We start from the raw sequence: 22,912 nt of genomic DNA, 5'->3' as shown, positions 1-22,912 counted from the left end.
CAGTATATGTTGGTCAGATGTGCCATGATTTAGTGAGCAATTAAATGATAATGCGATTTTCCTTCGGTACTTAGCATATGTATGCTTTTCGTGGCGTACGTAGCTGCAGTCAAGCGGTCAGGTCGCAGTCGAAGCGGCAACGGCGGCGATATGTTGGCGCAGAAGTGTGAACGAAGGAGTGTGTCGGCGGTAGCGGATTTCGCTCGCTCGTGCCTCCGGATGCTCAAATGGGAACCATCAAGGCGCATCTGCTGCTCCAAGCTCGTAATTCAGGCGCTGCAGGTTCAAACAAACTATCCGAGTGCGCACGAAATGCCTGAGCCGAAACATAACCAAAACTGAAGAGGGCGCATGTGGCGCCTCCAAGTATATTTTTGTATTTGCCTTGCAACGTTTACGTTGTCTTTTCGCCGTCGTTTACGTATGATAAAAGCGTGTTATCATGTTTGAGAAAAAACGTACTACGGCATTCAAACATTCAACGTAATTCGCATTTGTCAGCCTCCGGGATCCCTAGCGCGTCACGTGATTTGTAGTTGCGAGCCTCGGCCGTTTGGCTGTGGTGGCGATACCTGTATTTCTGTTATTTTTCTTTACTACCTTATAACAGCTCTGTTTTCAGTAAGAGTGGTCTTTTTGTAATCAGGAACTGGCATTCTATCGATGCAAACCCACTTCCTTTCTCTCTTTAGTGTCCCTTTAATGTACTTTATGTTATCACTTATACTACTTGAGAATTCATTTAGTGTTCTATCAGTGTGTTGTGTTACCTTGCTAACAAGTTTCCTTATATCTTCTTTGCATGTGTTATTGTATGTAGTTGTATCCCCCCTACAATAATGCCTCATGGGCGCTGTAGGTACTTACAATAAATAAATAAATAAATAAATAAAGTAATACTTTCGCATTAATAGATCTTCTAGACATAGGGTTTCTAATTCTTGCACTTTTTTTTAAATAATGTGTAAATTTTTTTTATCCTACTCTGCAGCTAACGTCTGCTGCTCCTTTGTAAATGGGTCCAGGACCTAAGTGCATGAGTTGCTCTCTGAAACATTTAATTTAGCTCTCGAGACTATCTAATATGCTCGAATTGAAATCATTGACTCCAGATTGGAGTTTGAAATTAGTTGCAAAATTTTTAACTGCAAAGCCTATTGAAATCTAATATGTTTGGGTGTATTTTTACTGGGGAGCGAAATGCACCAGCTTCCTTTAACATCTTAGCCAGCGCACACACAATGCATCATTGAAATGTAGTTTGAATTCCAGTTTCACCATGCATAACAATTGTCCAATCAGTTTGGATGTTCGTTAGGAATATCAATTCTAATCCGTACGATGACCATAACTTAGCAGCCCATAATAAAAATAAATTGCTTCTTTACAGAGAGTTAAAACTATGCAGTTGGGACTAAGTACTTATTCCAGCTGGGAGGTCATCTGGAAACTGGAAGACATTTGATTATGGAAATTCAATTAGGACTGAAAATTCTAATTGGAAAGAATGAAAAGATGCCTAAATGGAATGAGGGCTTCTAGAGAAAGTGTAAATTCTGGAAACTCAATTGGATAATACAAGACTCTTTAGCAGGATCTAGAACACATCTTTTACAAATGAACACTTGAAACTTAGAGCACTGGCTGATGCTCACCGCCGCAGCTCTCAGAATAACTGACAGCATGGTCAAAAACTACAGTAGGTGGTAGTGCAGTACACACCAGTGTTGTCACTGCGAAGTGAAGAGCCACAAAGCAGAGGACTGCCATCCTTACTACTGCCAATATAAAAGTCCTTCTCAGAGCCACCCCATTGTTTCCTGGCAGATCATGGGCCTTCAACTTCATCGTCATGTTTTCTCATTTTAGACTTTTGTAGGATGTATTGGGCCTTCGGTGGTCTGTCATGCAACACTGCATGACTAATCCACTGAGTGCAGAGCCATTAACCAACAGAGATATCTTTTCACTTCATGTGCGGCACACAAACATCATGCATAAAAGAGGCCACATGTCACTATTCCATCTTTCTTTACACTTTCTTTCTTTAGCACACACTAAAACCATTCCTGTAAAAAGCTAGAGCTTCTTTTACGCAAAGTGACATGGCAATTATTGTAGCTTCAAACATTTTCAAAACGAAAAAATAAATGCATGAGGCGGCTCACAACCATTGTTTTTTTGCAAAATTGTGTTGCTTCATAGGCAGTAACTTGAACAACACTGACAACATTTCTACATTACTTTGAAACAACCCAGGCAAAAATCCTAACTGGTGTAAATGATTTAAGGAACAAACTTCCAGTTCATACCAGTTGGATAACAATGTATGCCCAACTGGAATTCAACTGGGATCAACGTTCATGCGTATAAGGTACCCGTTGCGTGCGAGCCTTGCTACCTGTTGATGGTTTACAACTCAGAAAGAACACAAAAACGAGGGCACAAGTGCAGATAAGGCGCATGTTTGCAGTCTCCATGACCGGTTGTATTCGTTCCTCTGTATCCCATGAAAGCACTCCATTTCTAACCCCCAATGGCGTAGGTCTGCGACATCCGGTGCAATAATGCGGGGCAACCGCCCCCCCCCCCCCCCTTCCCCTTCTTCATGAACACACCTGAGCGCAATACCATCAACTACTTTGTCGTCAAGGCTTTCTTCGATTGGGGAAGTTCGTTTTTCGTATCGCACAACATGGTGCAAGCCGAGGCATTTTTTTTTCCTTCATTTCTTAAGACCAACGTAACAAGCATACCCCACAACTGATAATAAGCTATATTACGAGGGGCATATATGTCATATTTTTTCTTTTCTTAAGAAAGGTACATTTGTGAAGAACTAAGCAGAGGTTTTTGACAGATGAGTTTCTAGATTGGGACCACTGAAATAAAAGGGCATATAAAAACCACAGGAATTGCAAACTTTGAGCATGTAGAAATACTTGGTAACATGCACAGTAACTAAAAAGTGGCAAACTGGCAGATGCGACCAGGATTATAACACGGTGCCATTGTGAACAATTTCGTTTACATCAGGCATAGCGCAGTGCCAGCAAAAGCCTTGAGAACTGGCCAATGTGCTGTATTGTAGTTCATATTTTTTATGCTTCCACAAACTCTTCATAAGGACTGTTGAAAGCTTTGAACATGCACAAGACAACTGCAATTACATAGGCCACAGTGACAAAGAATAAAGTAAATATGAACCAGCTAGAATGTTAGACTGAGCATTCACATGCAAATATGGGCGTAGAAATGCCATTTGAGAAGTAAGCATGCTAATAGTGAAAGGACAACTCAAACACACAGAAGAGAACTGAAGTTACAAAAACATACAAGCAGTCATAATTGAGGCCTTCAACAATTACGCTGTAAAAGACAAATTTTGCAGAGGGACAAGTGCATAATTAATCCTGCCGCACAAATGAAATAAGCATACCCCTCGATCAATTATAGAAATCGCTTGTGTACAAAAAGTGGGAAACACTGAAGTCATCTTACTTTGAGCAACTAATTTCAGATATTATAAATCTTGTTTTGAAATCTGGTATTGATCTAAAGAGCATAAAGCAAAAAAAAAAACCGACATGCCAACATTTTCATTTTCCGGTCTTTAAGGCTTCAAAGCTGCTACTCGGTTTGTCAAAATCAATGTTTTTTGCCAGCTCACCTACGAGAGATGATAATGCAAGATCTGAAAGCGTGCACTGACCCATCACAGGTCCTCTTCCTCACAGGACACAACCTCCTCCTCTCACAGGATACAACAGACACTCATATATTAGGAATAGTTGCAGGCTGGGGAGGGGCTCTAGAAAATCTCAATCTGGGGAACTCCAATGCTGCCCAACTGTTGGCCTCTTCGAGTCCAATGCTTGCCACTTTAATTTGAGGTATCTCCTCAGCCAGGGCATTTCGATGAAATGTGTTCTATCAGACAGCTTGTCGTAGAAGGATGTAAGCTTCGGAATACATACTTTAAGGCTTGAGAGGTCCCTCAGTAGAATAAAGAAATCTCTTCACTTCAAGAGAACCAGATATGTTCTACGGCTTCTAAAATCGCTTTTGATTTAGTGCAGAGCTCGGCATTCAAATCTACCAGTGCAGTCAAGCATTGCCCCTTTTATTTTCTTCCTCCAATGAAAACCCTGAACCTCAGACACATTCCCCTACCATTCTCTTTTCGAACTTCTGGGGCCTGTCTACTGATATTCTGAGCTCATTTGATTTTATGAATTTCTGCTCAATAGCCTTGCACACTGTGGCCACACATCATCTTTGAGAAAGAGCTTTAAATCATCCATCTTTGTCACCACGTTGTCAAGGTATAGGTGCTTTGTCTGCAAATGAAATTGTGCAGCATTTACTACTTCAGGTACTGCATGCTATAGGTGCAAGCAACATAGAAAAGCAGTGGCACAGACTACTGTAGCCTCCTTGCAAATAAAAAAGGTACCAATGAGCAGTGATGCCTTGCTAACAGAATACCTTGCTCAAAGTGGTCTTCAGCAGCGGAGTGATAGTGGGGGTCGTCAGGTTTGATTTCATGATGGACTGACTTGTATCTGTCATTTTAACAATAACCTTCTCTTACAGCAACAAAAGAGAGAAAGAATTCTCTTGAGGAAAAGAACTTAAGGCCCACAGTATTGCAGCATGTGAATTGCCTTGCATATGTTTCTCTAATTGCACTCTTTGCATCACCACCCTCTCCCCCCCCCCCATTCCCAGCCACACTTTCCTGAGTACTGCACCCAGTGCAGTCCTCACACCCCTATAGGGACAGCAAGGTTTCTAACCCCTCCTTTATGCTAAAAAAATGCCTTTTTATATCCTGAAAAGCAATCCCACAATGTCTGGACAGCCCGAAATTCAGCAAATACACGTTTTACTCATCTTTGCACCTTAGTAATGTATAAGAAAGTTTTTTTTTTTTTTGCTGTTGACATATTAGTTGCATAAAAGGTGGCATATGCCCAGAAAATTTTGTTAAACATTGGCTATAGTGCATGCTACCTTTCTCTTTCATAAGTCTTTTGCAAACTGAAATGGTGGACCACATTAACTTATTCTTCATTGCATTATGCCATCATTGTGCAATTAAAAAAATGTCCACTTAGATATATTCACAAGTGCTGTTTGATAAATAATTGTCTTTAAACTCCGAGGTTGTGTGAAAGAGATACTAAATGGAAGGAAGAATAGTGTAGCACATATATAACTTTATATGTGTTTGTAAGTGTAAGGTATAGCCAAATAAGAATCTAAAGAATTTCTGGACTATAAGCAATCAATGTAACGAATGACAAACATTTACTCAAGGCAATGAAAGTTATTAAAGCATTTCAATGTGGTGGTTGGATCGCACGAAAGGTATTCGTGTGGCCGAGCAACGAGCTCCCGGAATGTTTTGGGCTTCTTGATGGGTGTCGACCAACAAGGCAACGCAGTCAATCTGCTGGAAATGGTGCAGCACGTCGAGCAAGGGCAATAGGGAAACCTGCAAAGGTGACTGTTCATAAAGCGTCATTCGCATTCAAGTTGTACGCAGTCGGGAAATGACTGCAGATTAAAAATAGTTACAGGACGCATGCGGCGAATCCGACATTTTTAATCGGCATTTTAGGTTGCTTTTTGCTGCCTATTTCTACGGCGCTTTATAATTTTCCTCAACTTCTCTACACTGTATGAACTTAAAAAAAAATATACCAAGTGTGCTCGTAGTTGTCACGATTCCTTGGTATGTGGTTTCGACGACCGAGAAAGGAAAAATAAGTGAAATCGCCTGATATAAGTCATTCCCCTCGCATTTTGGAAGCGGACAGTGTTTTGAAGCCATCATGTACAATTGTTGGTTTTCTCTGCTGCAGAGGTTCAGCTGATGCCATATAAACGAGCTCTTAAAAACAGTTAGGTTAAGCCTTATAAACCGCAATCTTGTAGCTTTGTTGTGGCTGCATATGTTTGCAGAAATGAAATGGCTTTAAATGTGTCCAGAAGGCTGTGAGGAAGGGAAAAAAAACTTCCTAGTGTAAGGAAGTGCGACATCCTTCATTCTTACTGCAGAGACAAGGCACAAATACAATTTTTTACTTTTTATTTTGCACGCGAAAAATACAAAATAGCGCTATTCACAACTGGAGCATTGCCAGACCTTTGCTTTTGGCTGCCTCTTAAGGCACACGCAAGGCAAATGGTACCATGATAAGCACCAGTCACACATGATGGAGTCATGAGTATCAAGATTGGTCGTGCATGCTTCATATTCCCATTGCTGCAGCCTTTGTTTACATTGTACTGTATCAGTCACGGCTTGCCAGGCATCATCTGAAAAATTAGCTCTAACAGCATTTATGTCGACATTTTCGTCTAAAACACCACAGTGCACTAACTCTGGCCGTTGCTCAACGTCGGCTTCTCCCAGTTCCTTGCCTTGCATTGCAGCTTTTGCAGCACATTCGCCAACTAACCATGTCAGAATTATTTTTCTTTTTTCTCTTGCTGACAAGAGCTTAAAGGGCATGCGTTCACCAGCAACATGTTTCCGTTTCTTAATAAGCCCAACTACGGTCAGTGTGTGTCCCTTTGGCCGCCCACACTTCCGCATTGCTGGCACAACTTTGATTTGACTTAGCGCATCACTTGATATATCAATAGCCTCGTTTGCTGTTGGAAGGTTTTCATTTCACATGTTGAAAGCAGCTTCATGTTCCAGACTGTCATTATGATTAAGGTCATGTGCAGTAGAATCTTTGGCAGTTGTGGAAATCACCTGATTTCCCGCTGGTACAGTGTCAGAAGTGCTCGCATCAGAGACTAGCAGGTCATCAGAGGGCATTTTTGATCAGTTGTCCCTTCTAGGGCAGGTTGAACATACTCTGCAGAACTATTGTTATCTGCACAGATGTCTTCAAAGGCACTTCCTGTGTTCTTGCTGCCTGCGGCTTCTGAACACTTGCCTTTTCTTTCGCAAGTGCACCTCATGGTCATTCATCCAATGGCAAAGCAGATCTTGCAGCAGTTCCATTCGCTCTGCAAATTTTGGCATCGAACCTTCAGCTACAATGCTCGCAAGCTTTTCTGTTATCACAGCTGCTTTTCTAAATTTTTGGTGACTTGAAAGAACTCTTGTATCTTTCTGTTTTTCAACACGCAATGGTGCTCTTTCATTCTGCTCACTGTCCGAGATCACTGTTACGGTTTGCGCATACAGTTTTACCGACCACTTATCATTGCGAAGGCTTCCATCAAACTTATTCAGTCCAAAGTGATGCCTTACTGCAAGAATGGGGCAGCATGGAAGCAACATTGCATTTCTGAACCCACAGGAGCAGTCATTTGCAGAAGCAGAGTTTAGCACACCATTGATGAACACCTCTGCCATCTCCCCATCATTTGCATTCACGCACACTCTTGATGAGAGGTGCAGTTGCCGCTCCACATGCCTGAATGCATATGGGGTCAGAAGCTCACAGTAAAGCATGTGAGCTTCATCAGTACTTGAAGTCATGCCTTTTTTGGAGCATCGTGGCTGCTTTGTGCGTCACCTCTTTTCATGTTGTGTGCACAAATGTGAAAAATCTGCGCACAAAATTTTCGAGCAAGCTATACCAGTCAACAATGCTCTTAATCTGCATTAATCATCTCTGCATGACTGTTTGCTGCGTTCACAAAATTTCCGCATGACCACTTGATGCCCATGATTCATTCCTCATGAATAGGATGCCAATTTAAGTTGAAGTAGTCAGTTACAGGTGGGGGCGAAGATAATATAAGTGTCCGATACAAGCGGGCATATTCCTCTTCAGTCAGCGTAGACCATGCGCTGAAGTAGATCGAGGGCTGTCTCCTGAACCGGCCTTGAAATTTTAAGTTTTTGTGTGCTTACCTCCTTTCTAAAGGTCTGAAGAGTATTTAAGACACATATGTGCAGTGAAGATTGGGGAAATACTTTCGTAACAACCTGCCGCTCTTTAAGGTCCTTATCTGACATAGTTACCCTGATAAATTCCCAGTTCTTGTTGAGCTCTTTGAATGCCTTGAAAAACCATTCAAGTGTGTCACCATCTTCTGTGGCAAAAAGGCCAATGGCCACAACCTCACTTTGACCATTTCCACCTTCAAAAATCACTAGAAAGCAGGCCATCCTGGTCTCCAATAATTTGTATGTGGCATCAATGAATATGATCTCGGGGTAGTTTCAAAAGACTTCTTCATGTCTTCATCCTGAAAATCAGTTGCCCTCAGTTCATCTATCTCATCAGTCAGGAGACGGACACAGGCATGGTACTCATTTTGCAACATATGACTGTGGCTTGGAGGTTGTTTCGGGGAGCTTGGTTGTTGCATTTTGCAGCTAGGTTTGAAAGGTCCTTTAGTGTCACCACCTTGTTGCTCTCTTCTTCAAGACACTCTCTCACAAGCTTCTTGTTCGCTTTGAATTGGAGCATTTCCTTTGCCTTTTCTTCAAGCTCAGGTGCTAGCTTTCGCTGTTGGGGCAAATGTCTAAAAAGTGCCTCTGGTTGTGCGCCAGGACGAGGCTCCTGATATCTAAGTGCGCACCATCCTTGCTCGCAACCAATTAGATGTGGAATGGATAGTCTTTCTTGAAGGTCCTGCATGAAACAGTTTCTTTTTTTCACCAAAACGCTGCAAAATAACATGCAAGAAGTTGCCCCCTGTTAAAATGCTATCAGTAGAAAGCTGCATAAGTGTCGCAATTCTGTAATTAGTCATGTTTAGCAGGCAAGCTTTCGATTGCAACGCGTCTGACGTCCGTCGCGCATTCCGTTAGTGCGCATCTCTGTGTGATGGAAGTTGCATAATAAGCTACACGAATATGCGCCATGACTCGATAGCAAGCGTAATAGGCTAGAAGAGTTGTATTTCAAGCGTATTCATGTAACCTATTACGCAACATCAAGCAGACCGAGTGCCATGCGCTACCAGCATCCACGGCGGGCGGATAGTTGCATTTGAGTCGAAAGCACCACACCACCCCCCAAAGCTTGGCAGTCAGTGTTACCTACTACAATGGATGTGTTCCAAGCTCAAGAAGCCATATCAAGAGACCACGTGGACCCATATTAACGTGGGTAGGCGCCGCTGCCATTTCAACTAGAAAACTCTGCAATATTACCGATTACGGATTATGCAACAGAAAACAGATTTAGTTCAATTCTTGTACTAGATGTTACAGGGTCGAGATATTATAATACACAAAAGCACATGTAATAAAGCCGTCGACTTGCGTCGATTAAACACAGTGAATTGTAACCATTCTAAGGAGCACACTGCTATAAAACACGTGCCTAAGGAAGAATTGAAGAAAGCGCACGCATCTTATTTCAACAATATAATAGAACTGCACAGCATAATCATTCACTTACGAGGAGCTTCATTCTGACGCCTTGGTTGCAAACTTCTTTCCACCGTGGATGCAACAAAACTTCACCGACTGGTATTTGAGCGCGTCAGGCATGCTTCCCGCAATCTTGCCGACTCGCTTCTTGGCCGCCTCAATGGTGCGTGCATCCCTTTTCCACAGCTGGATGTAAATCTGACTGCTGTACCATGAAATCTTCTCCTCAAGCTCCGAAAAGCTTGCAAACGTGTCGCCAACATTTAAACTGACGTGGTTGTCTCCTGCATCGCTGATGCAGTCCAGTGCAGCCATTGACGGAGACTCACTAACATCATCAGCCGCCATAGTTGGATGGTCAGCTGGCCATTGGAGATGAATGTTCAACGCGGCACAGCTCTAGTAATGTCCAAAATAAGCGGCACGTACGGATAAACACTGCCACCAGTGAGGACTGACCGTATTCACAGAATGGTCGGCATCACGTGACTGTAGCCTGCCAATGAGACGACACTGCTGGCAGTCTTATTTCCCGAGCTGTTTTGCCGGCTGCCGGCAATTTATCTACTTCCTTTAAACTTTACCACAGCTTGGCTTGCAGCTTTGTTGATTTTGAATGTTCCTGAGTCCTGTGTCATGCTTGTTTGAAATTTTATTTGCATATAATTTAGGCACTAAACAACGTGTTAATTTGCAGGTGATTGTGTGGACCTTGTGCAGCCATTGCAGCACTCCCAGCCTGAGCCATCATGCGGTGAGAAGTCCTGGGGTCATATTCAACATCATTAACCTCTATGCTAGGCTTATATAATCTGGGAGGTCACGCCTTGTCCCTGGACGGCCACATCAGATGTGAAGTGCTATGCAGTATGGACAGAAGCTCTTTTTGAAGGTCGTTACAGCTTGTAGTGTGTGACAGATCACATGACATTAACACCACCTGCAAATGGCAATCACAGCAGGAAAACCAACAAGTACAAGGAAGAGGACATGCATTATATTAACTCAGACAGGAATAACTTGATCACCTGCACTTGGGATTTGCACTCGCCGTCGTGATTTTGATATATGCCACAAGTGATCAATGTGCACATTCTTACTGCTTCATGTTCGATAGCATACTGCTGAGAAGCTGTCAAAGTCTTATGGTTTCTGTGGTTTTGGGATAGAACCATATTTTTGATGTACATTTTGTTGAGAGCTTGTGCAAGAACCAAGGTTGTTTTTTTTTTTTAAATACTGCGGTGCATGCATGGTTCTAGCAGGAGGGGCACATTCAAACATTTTACAATACAAGAAATGGCAAGCATATGCATAGAGAGAAAAAAAGAGTTCACCTTTCTTTGGTGCTATAATTTTTTGTCTACCATCTGTAGACATACTGAGTGTATTCTTCTACAAGTGCTGTGTTATGCTAGAACAAAGTATGCATTTTATTAGGTGCTTCATGTCAATGGAACACAGGAAGGTACAAAAACATTCTCCTTCTACCTCCAGAATGGCCATTTTGAGTAAGACGTGCATGCACCAATATTTCACAATTCACTTTGGTGTTTATGGCAAGCAGCCAGTCTACGGTGTACTACTTCAGTAAGAATATTTGACATACACGCACCCTGATGGATCTATCTGCAGTCGTTTACCATAGCAGAGTCCATTCCTTTACACCCATCTTGTGTGCTGCTATGGTAAAAACGTGAGGTGCCCATTGTGTTTTTCCACAAACTTCAGAGTGAAGTGAGCTGTGCTTCTTCGTTTTTGGTTGCCTTTTTGCTTGTTCTCTATTACTTCTTTCATATGCTGCATGTAGCTAAAAAGCAATCAAGTGGTTTTTCCAAAGAAAATTTGTGCACTGGTTTTTTTTTATTATTATTACGCAAGCTATTTGGCCGTCATTGTCTTTCATTGTTGTATGCATGAAAAATAAGATCCCCGCCAACATGTCGACCCATTTTGGCGATTTTAGGTTCCGCTTTTGCGAAATTTGCCATTTTCACTTTGCTTCACTGCAATTACTGATGCTGTTAGGTGATTTTAAGCAAGATCCCAGATAACCTGTTTAACCTCTGCACCATTTGCGTGGCTCGGCTATCAATGAACATGTTTGCATTCTTCAGTTTTTTTTACAAAGGCAATTGTTGACCTCTCTGTTTTGTTACTAGGTAATACTGATGTACATGTGCACCCACTGGCAAAAGTTCTTGAAGGTGGCTCTGCATGTTACACTATGTAACCCATAGTCACAATAATGATGCAAAAGCGCAGGAATGAAATAAAAATTTTTTGATAAGGTCCTTTATAAATTTTTGACTGCAGCTCTAGAAAATGCTTCGCTCGTTTTGTGCATTGCAACATATCTTGTTCCATAAAATATCTCTCTCTACGATAGCATCGTGTCCAGGCCTTCCATACGCCTATTCTGCGGGTGCTGTCTGGGCCAGTTGCTTCTTGACACATTGCTGCTGCCACATGCCCTCCGGCACTAACATTATTGTTAAAAGAGGGTTGGTAAAAGCTTACTTATTCATTCTCAAAGCCGCTGGAACATGGCTTCATCACTCGAGATATTTATTGAATGATTGTAGCTGTGTATAACTGCTTCTTCATTATTTTGTTTTCTGTTAGTTGCTTTTGTAGCCTTATCTTGATTGTTCTTTGTCAGCTTTCGATTGAGAATTTTAAGGAAGGGACATAAATTTTATGCCAATAACTTTAGTTTAATTTATGCAGAAACACTTTCAAGGACACTTTTGTTTTATCATCACTTTTCAACATTTTGTACCATTGTGCTAGTACTGAGTTGTAAAGCTATTTGCTCTCATTAGTGACAGCTGCACTAGTTTCACTTACATCTATCCTGTTGTCACATTTGTTTTCTGCCTTATCTAGTATTCCTATGCTTTCCTAATTAATTCAGCTTCAGTAATCCTGTATGCACTGTCTAGTCTGGATTTAAACCTCAGAATGTATTCCATATTTTGCATGTCTGCTGTGTGTACAGCCAAATTGAATTGTACACCACAATATATTTTTTAGCAGATTGCATTAAAAGGATAACTTCATGAAAGTACAATCCTATTGAACACAGTAAGAGGTCAGTTTACATCCCCATTCCAAAGAAAGGCAGTGCCAAAGATTGTTCCAACTACCGCACGATCGCGCTTATTTCGCATGCCAGCAAGGTGATGTTAAAAATCCTGCAAGGTAGGCTGCAGCAGTATGTGGATCGGGAGCTTCCGGACGTGCAAGCTGGGTTTCGCAAGGGCAGAGGAACTAGAGACCAAATTGCCAACCTTCGCTGGATCATGGAAAAAGCAAGAGAGTTCCAGAAACCCATTTACTTCTGCTTTATTGATTATGCGAAAGCGTTTGACTGCGTAGATCATAGCAGATTGTGGCAAGCTCTCCAAGAGATGGGAGTTCCAATTCACCTCATCTGTCTCCTCAGGAACCTTTATGAAGGGCAAGAGGCCACAGTCAGAACTGGGCATGGTCTTACTGATTGGTTTCCGATTGAGAAAGGGGTGAGGCAAGGCTGCATACTGTCGCCCTGCCTATTTAACCTATATGCAGAGTGCATCATGAGGAAGGCCGGTCTGGACGAGTCTTCAGCTGGAGTGAAGATCGCTGGAAAACGCATCAACAACCTTAGATATGCGGATGATACCACTTTAATGGCAGAAAGTGAATTGGATCTCAAGAGACTTCTGATGCGCGTACAAGAAGAGAGTGAGAAGTTTGGGCTTAAACTGAACATTAAAAAGACGAAGATCATGGCGTCTTGCCCTATCAAGTCCTGGAGCATCAATGGACAAGAAGTGGAAGCTGTGACAGATTTTCTGTTCTTGGGCGCCAAGATTACCTCGGAAGGAGACTGCAGCCATGAAATTAGGAGACGCCTGCTTCTGGGAAAGAGAGCAATGGTTAGCCTTGACCGCCTAGTAAAGAGCAGAGACATTAGTCTGCCAACCAAGATCCGTATAACCCGTGCTATGGTCTTTCCAGTTGTGATGTATGGATGCGAGAGTTGGACTGTGAAAAAGGCTGACCGCCGAAGAATTGACGCGTTTGAATTGTGGTGCTGGCGAAGACTCTTAAGAGTTCCTTGGACTGCCAGAAGATCAAATCAGACGATATAGTCGACCATAAACCCTGACTGCTCATTGGAGGGTCAAATTCTAAAGTTAAAGCTCAGCTACTTTGGTCATCTGATGAGAAGAGAGGAGTCGCTGGAGAAAGATTTGATGTTGGGAAAGGTTGAGGGTCGCCGGAGAAGGGGTAGACAGCGAACGCGATGGTTAGATGGCATTCTCGAGGCATTGCAGATGAAGCTATGTGATGTTAAGAAGATAGTGAGAGACCGGAAAGCGTGGCGTGACATGGTCCATAGGGTCACGAAGAGTCGGACACGACTGAACGCCTGAACTGAACTGAGACATCAGACTATTCATAAGTGAGCCTTTCTTTTTCATGATGTATTGAACAATTTGTGAACAATGCAATTTCATTTTATCTTGACCACATTCATTTGTTGTTTCTGTGGTATAGCCTCTGCCACAGCTGCATCTATAACTTGGCTCTTGGTACCCTGGTCATAAGTCTTGTGAGCCAGCAGAGCGTAATGTAGCGTAGATGTTCAGCTCTTGGCTTCTTGCTTCTTTTTTTTTTTTGATGCAGCAGCGGTAAAGCCTCTTTTCTGCAGAAAATTCGACATTGTGAATGAAAAAACTTGGGCATGTTTCTGGCAGGTGACATGGCCGAGTACTCAATGGTCAACGGGTTGTGTGACGTCTCTGGCTTCAGCTTTGAGATGGTGTGAGGTGATAAACCTTGCAGGATCTTTGGGTAATAAGACAGTAAACCCTGAGGCCATGAAAACGCATCTGTATGGCTTGGTTAGAGTGGGCTTTATAGGTATCTAGACAAGTGGTCTTTCACATAATTAGGTACTGAATATGTATCATATAATAAAGACTAGGTGTTAGCAGTAGCAAAGTCGATTCACACGAACAAGGATATGCAGACAGGATCCATAAAAGCTGTTGTGTCATAGCGATAAATACGGAGCTTGCATGTCCCCACAATTGTTTTTAGAGCCTGAAGTTTTCAAGTGCTGTGCTGTTTTGCCTGATTGCCGTCACATTGAGTTACTTGCCGAAATAATGCTTAAGGCTTGTTGTCTTCCTGAAACAAACATTTCTGTTTTTGATGGACTGCATAAAGAGAGTATTCTAGGTGTGGCAGGCATTTTTGCACAGGTAAAATCATTCTTGCACACTCTATAACTACCATTGCCCTGTCCATAACAGAATCAGGGAATACTTGCTCTGTCCCAGGTGCCGACTACCCTTTAAATGACGTTGAGTTCCATAATCTTTCATACCGGTAATATTGCAGAACGCATAGCATCCCTTGACTGTAGTTGCAGCCTAGTGGTATGAGCATTTGGGGACCAATCCTCAGTGGTGTTGGGTACTCATTGGTAAAACAGTGAGTGCTTGCTTTGCTGGTGCTGAGGTTATCGTGGTTGAAACACTTGGAGAATGGGTTTTTGACCCTGTCTTGTGTTCCGTTGCTTTGTATAACTAATTTCTTTTCATTGGTATCCAAGGCCATGCCACCTTACGATATGGCGATGAGCTGTACAAGTTCAGCAATACTGTAGTTACTTGAATGTGTGACAGCTTTTCATTTTAGACTCTGTATTGTAGAGTGTGGAGTGCTGTAAAGAAATTTTGTATTGTTTTGTATATCGTAATTTTCAGTTTTCTTATCATCAAGGCTTCATGTCAGGTGCATGTATAAAAAAACACCAAAAAGTACTGAAAGCAAATGGTACACCACTTGTTAGTCAACGACGAGCTGTTGAAAGCTACAAGGAATGTGTTACGTGAGTAGCAGGTCTCCTAAAGTGTGTATGTTTTGCCAAAATAAAGGACAGAAGCTACACTGCAGCCTGTTGGAAAAACCATGTATACAAGACGCACTAACTGCAAATCATACACTCATTTAAACAAACCATCACATTTAGTTTTCCAATGATATGCAATCAGAATATCGAAAAAGTAAATTTCGTGCTTTATTTGCGTATTTATGCCCAAATTCAGGTGAGGTTCATTTGAGCATGTCTCTGAGTCAGGAGTGTAGAGAGTGGATGTTAGACAGTTGCACGTTGAACGTGAGACACTGCTGGAAGAGCACACAGGGGATGGCAAAGCCAATACAAATCATCCAGTATTATCACCTGGCATTAATGAACCTTTGCCGAAAAGCCCAGAACACCACCCGTTTGCATTGCTGTCTCTCCTAAAAATAATGTGCTTTGGGCCACATCAGCCTTGCAATTCATGCCTCTTTTTGTCTAATATTGTCCCTGTGCATGTTTCTGCTTTTCTTGTATTGCTGTTACTTTTTTACTTATGATGTCCTTAAAGTCACACTTGTTTTCCTCTTTGGCTCCCTTGCTTCACTCAGAGACAGGTTCAAACCTTGTGTGACATGTGCACTGGTTAATGTGTGCATGAATTCTACATTATAATGACAATTGCTTCAAGAAAATGGTTTCCATACTGCATCTAGCTCATTGTAATAAGGCATCTTATATCATATTTCGAAGAGACGGATAGGTCCAGGCCCGTTGCTGGCGCTCTTCTTTAGAATTTGTTGTTCTCACACGACACACGCGCAGCCATCATGAGCCTCAAGCATTTCACGTAGGGAGGCAATCGCAACTCAGACACGCATCCGAGTTTCGTAGGTCCAAGACGAAGGGAGAGGGGGATTTGCGCGACGGCACACATCGTCCCAACCTTTATTACAGTACCTTTGTATAGACGAACACCGTGTTTACAAACAAAGGGGGCGCCCGCAGCCGACTGGGGGTGAAAAGTAGGGTTAGCGCCCATAGGAATACATGGAACTTAAACATTTTAAAGCAGTTTCCTCATTTCACAGGGCACCTATGGTGTCGTTATTCGGCACACAGCAACCATGAACATCCCAGAACCGATCGTGAAAGTGTGAAATCTCATTACCGAGGCGAAGTATTTTTAAACAGTCGCGAAACGTATGGAGGTGAGAGTTGGAAGGGCGACCCATAGAAATGCATGTAAACACAACTTACCGCAAAATTTTTCTTGTTCGAAGAGCGCCAGAAGTGGTGGCCGGCCGTTTTACGTTGGCCAGACGGGCGGGCGGGCGAACGGGCGGGCGGGCGGGCGGACGGAGCGTCCCCTTTGAAACGGGTTGGTAGCAGTAGCTATCATGCTCATTTTTCTCCCTATATATTAATTATCGTTTTATATTGGTTAACTATACCATCATTCTATTTATTAAATTTTTTCTACATTACTAACCTTCTGTCACTTTTCTGCTTTTAAACCACCAATCTTCCCGTTGTTTTTTGCTAGCTTCCACCGCCGGTTTATTCACCCGGACACTGGTATCTCTAAACCCCAGAGCTTCAGGAAGAGTGACTGCGCCTGCATCGACTTCCGGATGGATACCATTACATTAAAGTATAATATGGTTAATTGTTTCTCTGGATTTACCACATACTGCACATGTGTCATCTTCCTTGCTAAATTTCTTTTTGTAGCTGTGTGTTCTAAGACACCCTGATCTAGCTTCAAAAAGTAGGGCACTGCCTCTTGAGTTATCAAAGAAAACTTCCTTTCTGATCTGCCTTTTCCACTTTCGGTATAATTCCACGCTCTGTTTCTTTTCCATCGAATTTATCCAATTTTTACCTTCTGTGTTTTTCACCTGTTGCTTAACGCTCTTTATTTCTTCGTCCTTATGACCAGCATACTTACTGGTTAGCTTCCTAGTTCTTTTCCTCCATTGTGTGTCAACGCTTTTTAGGTATAGGTATTTAAATACTTTAGCTGCCCATCTGTTAGAGCCCAATTTCCTCAGGCGTTCCTCATATAATATTTTACTCGGAGCTTCCCGTACTTCGAAAGATGCCCAGCCCATATCTCCCTGTACCGTCTCATTTGTGGTTTTGCCATGGGCACCTAGTGCTAATCGTCCGACGGCTCTCTGATTTATTTCTAATGTCGACTGTACCTCTGATTTTAGGCACAAAACCGCATTTCTGAAAGTAAGCCCGGGCACCATAATTTCTTTCCAAATACCCATCAAAACCTCATACCTGTTGTATCTAAAGCCCCTGAGGGGCTTTAGTTGTATCCCCACAATGCCCTATGCTTCATTATCCCGGCATTTCTTCGCCCTTTGGCCTTAAGTGATTGCTCATGCTTTCCAATGTATGCCAATCCTTCGATTACCCATACCCCCAGATATTTATACTCTGTTACTCTGGGTATTTCATGGCCTTGTATTTTAAGACCCTGATCAGTTGAGCCCGACTTGACTGCACTAAAACTGAAGCCTAGAGCATCCCCTTCGTCGCCGCAATACTTAACTCGAGTTTGCAATTCTTCCAGACTCAGTTAGCAGCACAATATCGTCTGCATACATCAAACCGGGGAGGCGCTGCTCTACCGCCTTTCCACCTAATCTATATGACAGGTTAAAACCTAGGTTACTTTCTTGTATCCTCCGTTCCAGGTTTATCATATAAAGCATGAACAGCAGCGGTGATAGAGCACAACCTTGTCTTAATCCTTTGCATACCTTGACAGCCAGTGAAACGATGGCGTTGTGGATGCGCTGTTGGAGAACGCAGCCATGAAGAATGGTGTTTTCGCTGCAGCCACAAGTACGGGACGCTGGCGCCACGCCGTCACCTCGAGGCAGCGGCATCGACGGTACAGCTTGCCGGGAACGCTCGGGTTTCCGGGTGGAATTCGCCCGGCAAGCAGCGGGGTCCATGAACTCAACAGCTATCCGCGGCTAGGAGAATCTGGATGGGCCAGCGTTCACAACCGCTGGGCTGGAAAAGATGGGGAGACCTACACGCTGATTCCCGGGCTCGGGTAGAACCCCTGGCTTGTAACTCCGGGTAAAAACGTTTGCCACAAGACACAAACAATGGAAAGCACAGGTAGAACATTCCGTGCAACAACGCACTGATCCACGTGCAAGCGTCTAGAACTCGCGCACGACCCACCAGGCTTTCTTTAAAAAAAAAAAAAAGAAACACTTGACTCAAGAAAGTAATTGATTGTTGTCTGAATATGGTGACACGAATACATGGTCCCGCTGAAGTTACGAGAGACGGACTGCTCCGAAACAAACAAACAAAACAGGAGGTGACCGCAGATAACTATCTCCTCATAACAGCCGGCTCAAACCATCAGCATTCGCGTGCAATTTTCTCTTTTTATACCGTACTGCAAAATTGTACTGCTGGAGTGCGAGGCTCCACCTGACGTACGACCATTTTTGGGGGACATTTGTCGCAACCATGTTAGAGGGCAATGGTCAGTTTCAAAAACGAACTTTGCCCCGTACAGGTAACATGAGAGCTTCTGTGCCGCCCATACCAAGTATGCGCATTCCTTTTCCGATGCGCTGCTCCTCATGGCCGTCGTTGACCTGGCTTAAAACAACACCCATTCTTCTATCGCTGGCGTCGCACTGAACTATAAACTCCTTTGTATAATCCGGGGCCCTAAGTACGGGTCGTGACACTAGCACCTTCTTCAGGCTTTTGAAGGAGTTTTCCTTCGCTTCATCCCAAAGTACGTTATTTGGGGCTCCTTTTCGCAGTGCATTGGTTAATGGACTAGCCAGCTGGGAGTAGTTTGGGATGTACCGCTGGTAACATCCGACCATTCCCAGAAAGGACCGAATGTCCGTTTTGGTTCATGGTTGTAGAAATTCCACAATCGGGGTTATCCTTAACTCTGACGGACACCGTGCTTCCTAGCCTACAATGTGGCCCAAGTAAGTCGCATGGGCACAGCCAAACCGGCATTTTTTCTCGCCTTCATCGCTAACTCGGCATCGCGCAACCTTGAAAACACGCTTCTCAGATGCTCTAGATGGCCTTTCCAGGTATTCGAAAAAATTGCAACGTCATCTAAGTGAGGGAGGGCGAAGCCCTGCATGTCCTTCAGGACGATGTCAATGAGTTTATAAAAACTGAATGGCGCATTTTTCATGCAAAAGCTAAGCATGAGTGGACGAAATGTGCCTACTGGGGAGATGAAAGTGGCATACCTGCTCGCGCTTTCGGAAAGGGGAACTTGCCAATATTCCCGCACGAGATCGAGCGTGGAAATTTACCTCGCATTGCTCACCCTTTCAACCCTTTCTTCGATGTTTGGTATTGGGTAGAGCTGGTCCTTAATAATAGCATTTAATTTCCGGTAATCGACACATATGGTCGAGGATCCTTTCCCGGTGCTTCCACTAGAATTAGAGGCGGCGTGTAGTCACTTTCCGCTGGCTCGATAACCCCCAGTGCTAGCATACGCTGAATCTCGTTCTCTAGTATTTCCTTCGGTCGTGGTGATACCCTGTAGGGCTTTGATCGAATTGGTTCTTTTGACGTGAGCTCAATGTCGTGCGTCAAGAGATGCGCTTTCCCTGGGCGGCTGCTAAACAGGTCATCAAATTCGCTGAGCAACTGCTTTAGAGTCTCTACCTGACAAGAACTAAGAAGCTCGGTGTTGACCGAGAGGGCCATGATTTCGTCTACGCTGCTACGGTCGTCAGGATTTCCCTCCCAATCGGGAACTTCGCAAACTGGCTCCTCGGGTTCATTTAGCGTTAAGTGAACGATTCCGCTCCGTTCAAAGTACGGCTTCATCAGGTTACAATGATATATCCTCATTCTTTTCCCCTGTCTGAAACCTTCAGAGCGTATTTCGTTTCTGATAGTTTGTGTACAACTTCGACCGTACCGTCCCAGTGGACATCAAACTTATTTTTCCGCGGTGGTCTGAGGATCATGACGAGATCACCCGTTTTGAAATGTCGGCCGCGGGCGCCTTTGTCGTAATAGACTTTGGCAGCTTCTTGGGCAGCTTTCATATTCCGGTCCACTAGTTCTCGGATATTATTAAGGCGGCCCAGCAGTTTAGGCACGTACTCTACGACTGTCTGGCTCTCGCCTGTCCCCCCCCCCCCTTCCCCCCTACATTTCTATCATCATTCGAAGTGGAGGGCGGAGCGTTCTGCCGTACACGAGTTCTGCGGGAGTGAACCCGGTAGCTTCGTGGGGGTCTGTTCATAAAGCGAACAGTGTGGCAGGCAGAGAGTGATTCCAATCCTCTTTATGCTCATAGCCAAGAGCGCGCAACACAAGAGTGTCATTTTTCCACGCTGTTTGACTGAGGATGATACACGGAACTGTGTATCAGCTTCACTCCGCATCTCTCTAAAAACGTGGTCGTTAAATTGCTTGTGAAGACTGTACCCTAATCCGCTTGGATTTCCGCCGGAAACCCTATCCGCGCAAACACTGACAACAGAGCATCAACTATTTCGGAGGAGCTCAATTCTTTCAAGATAACGGCCTCAGGAAATTCTGTGGCTGTGCATAGCATAGTAAGGAGGTACCTGTAGCCTGAATTCGTCTTGGGCAAATGACCCACAGTATCTATTACAAGTCGGCGGAAAGGCTCAGAGATCAAAGGCACGATTTTCAAAGGGGCTTTCCAAGTCTCTCCCGGCTTGGTCACTTGCTGGCACATATCGCAAGATTTCACATAACGTTCAACGTCATTGAAACATCCTGGCCAATAGTACTCTATTAACAGCCTCTCCTTCGTTTTGTTAATGTCTAGATGCCCTGATCAGCCGTTCCCATGACACAAACTCAGAAGGTTAGCCCTGTACTTTTCAGGTACTACCAACTGATCAAGTTTTTTGCCCTTTCTGTCCAGGTAGTATCGGTACAATAATCCTCCTTTCTCATGCAAGGTTACATTGTGTCTATCGATGCCCTCTTTTGCTGTGACGTGTAACTTTGCTAAGGTAGGGTCCTGTCTTTGCTCCGTTATTTGAGTCTCTCTATTCACTTGCAACAGACGGTCAAAGTTCTGTGAAGCCGGGCATAACCGCAATCCCTCAGCGCTTTCTTCCTCATGTGATTGCGGTGTGATCGCAGTCTCCGTACTTTCCTCAGCTCTTGTGTCGATCTTACTCTGAGATCCCGTTATTTCTTTCTCTGCGCTTGTTTTTAGTGTTGGTTCAACTTGTGCCTCTCTCGCTTCCTCACGTTCGGAGATCTGGCTAAGCTGATGGACGAGTAAGAGGGTTTTGGACCTTGTCAGAGCCTAGTACTGATCCGCTTCCGAGTTTCTGACCTCTCGCGCGCAGCAATCGATCCGACCGATTCGAGAAAAGGTAGGGATATTGAAGTGGGAGAGCATTTGAAACAGCGGCCTCAGTTATGCGCTCTCCAAAAGGCCCGCAAATCCTCACTCTAGCCATTGGTAGGCAGACACTGTGTTCTTCCACTGCCTGTTTGATCCAGGCCACTTCACCACTGAAGTCATCTGCTGTGACATGGCCTTGTGGTAGAGCATCCGTCTCGCATTCGGGAGGTACGGGGTTCGATCCCCAGTGCCGCCGGGTACCCACCGCTTTCCAATGGGTACAAGATTTCCCCCGGCCTGGTGCTCGGCTCTTCTGGGGTGAAATGCTTGGGAAAAGGGGCCATGAACCAAAATGTTGGGTGGACAACATCCATCGTTGAAGCGCTATCCCGAAGCACTCTGCAAGGTTTCCCATTTTCCTGCAGTTCGTGCAAGTACGGTCGAAGGAGCTCTAGGTTCTCGTCGCTATCATCAACGCATGAGAACGCACTCGCGGCTTCGTACATTTAGCTGCAAAGTGCCCGACACCATTGCAGTTATAGCAGCGAAGTTGTTTGCTAGCCTCAAACTCTCTTTTTGCGGCTTTCTCAACGCCCTCTCTCTTCGACTGCTCTTCTCACTTTTCTGGATGCCTCGACCAGCTCCGAACTTTTCGCTTGCGGAACCTTTTGGCTATAGGTAACAGGCCTCGTAGCGCGTTTCTCGCTGGTTAATCAACTGTCATATCAGAATAGTACAAAACTAAAACCAGGGCCACCTCTGTGCTCTTCAAACAACTTTGTGCATATGGAGGGGCTGAACTTGTGTAGTGTGACACAACACTTGAGAAAACCGAGTCCTTACCTCACCTCGACCGGACCAAATCATTCACTAATGGCGCTTTTCGGCAAGACTGCCCTTGTGCCACTTATATAAATTAATTTACAGTGCTCGGCCCTTAATATGCTGGGAAGCATATTCGACAAACTCAGTGTGACTCAGCATGATAGACTTAAAAGGAAGGTAGGGTAGAAGGTGGCCTAAGGGAAGGCGTGACATTCTCAATGGCTCTTCAGTAACACACCGCTCATTACTAGTAAGTAAACACATGAACTGTAGAAGAACGGCTGATTGGGAGAGTTGGTTAACCATGATGGACAGTAATGTAAGTGCGCAGCAAAGACGAGACAAAGAGGAGAAGTGGACAACGACGGCGCTTCTGTTGTGCCCCGTAGAAGGCCGTAACCATCCACAAAGTGCTTGCACATCTGGAAGGCAGTTGTCGTATCGGCAATGCCACGACGCAGTGCGGGCTCGACAGATACACACGGCGATG

General features: G+C 44.0%; 1 protein-coding gene and 2 pseudogenes across 1 annotated transcript; all 3 read right to left on the bottom strand.

Moving 5' to 3' along the window:
* Positions 1-6,127: 6,127 nt before the first annotated feature.
* On the bottom strand, positions 6,128-6,838 carry LOC146201604 (uncharacterized). Its single transcript, XM_084598662.1, has 2 exons — positions 6,718-6,838; positions 6,128-6,666 (listed from the first exon to the last, which is right to left on the bottom strand). The coding sequence occupies exons 1-2, from the start codon at positions 6,836-6,838 to the stop codon at positions 6,128-6,130; spliced, it is 660 nt and encodes a 219-aa protein (XP_084454788.1).
* Positions 6,839-6,910: 72 nt separating this feature from the next.
* LOC146201603 (uncharacterized) lies at positions 6,911-7,701 on the bottom strand (annotated as a pseudogene).
* A 12,724-nt stretch (positions 7,702-20,425) lies between these two features.
* On the bottom strand, positions 20,426-21,971 carry LOC146201602 (uncharacterized; annotated as a pseudogene).
* Positions 21,972-22,912: the final 941 nt, after the last annotated feature.

This window comes from Amblyomma maculatum, chromosome 1 (assembly GCF_055883805.1).
Source record: "Amblyomma maculatum isolate TAMU_Amacu chromosome 1, ASM5588380v1, whole genome shotgun sequence".
NCBI classification, from domain to species: domain Eukaryota; kingdom Metazoa; phylum Arthropoda; class Arachnida; order Ixodida; family Ixodidae; genus Amblyomma; species Amblyomma maculatum.
This window is presented reverse-complemented; position numbering and strand designations above follow the sequence as displayed.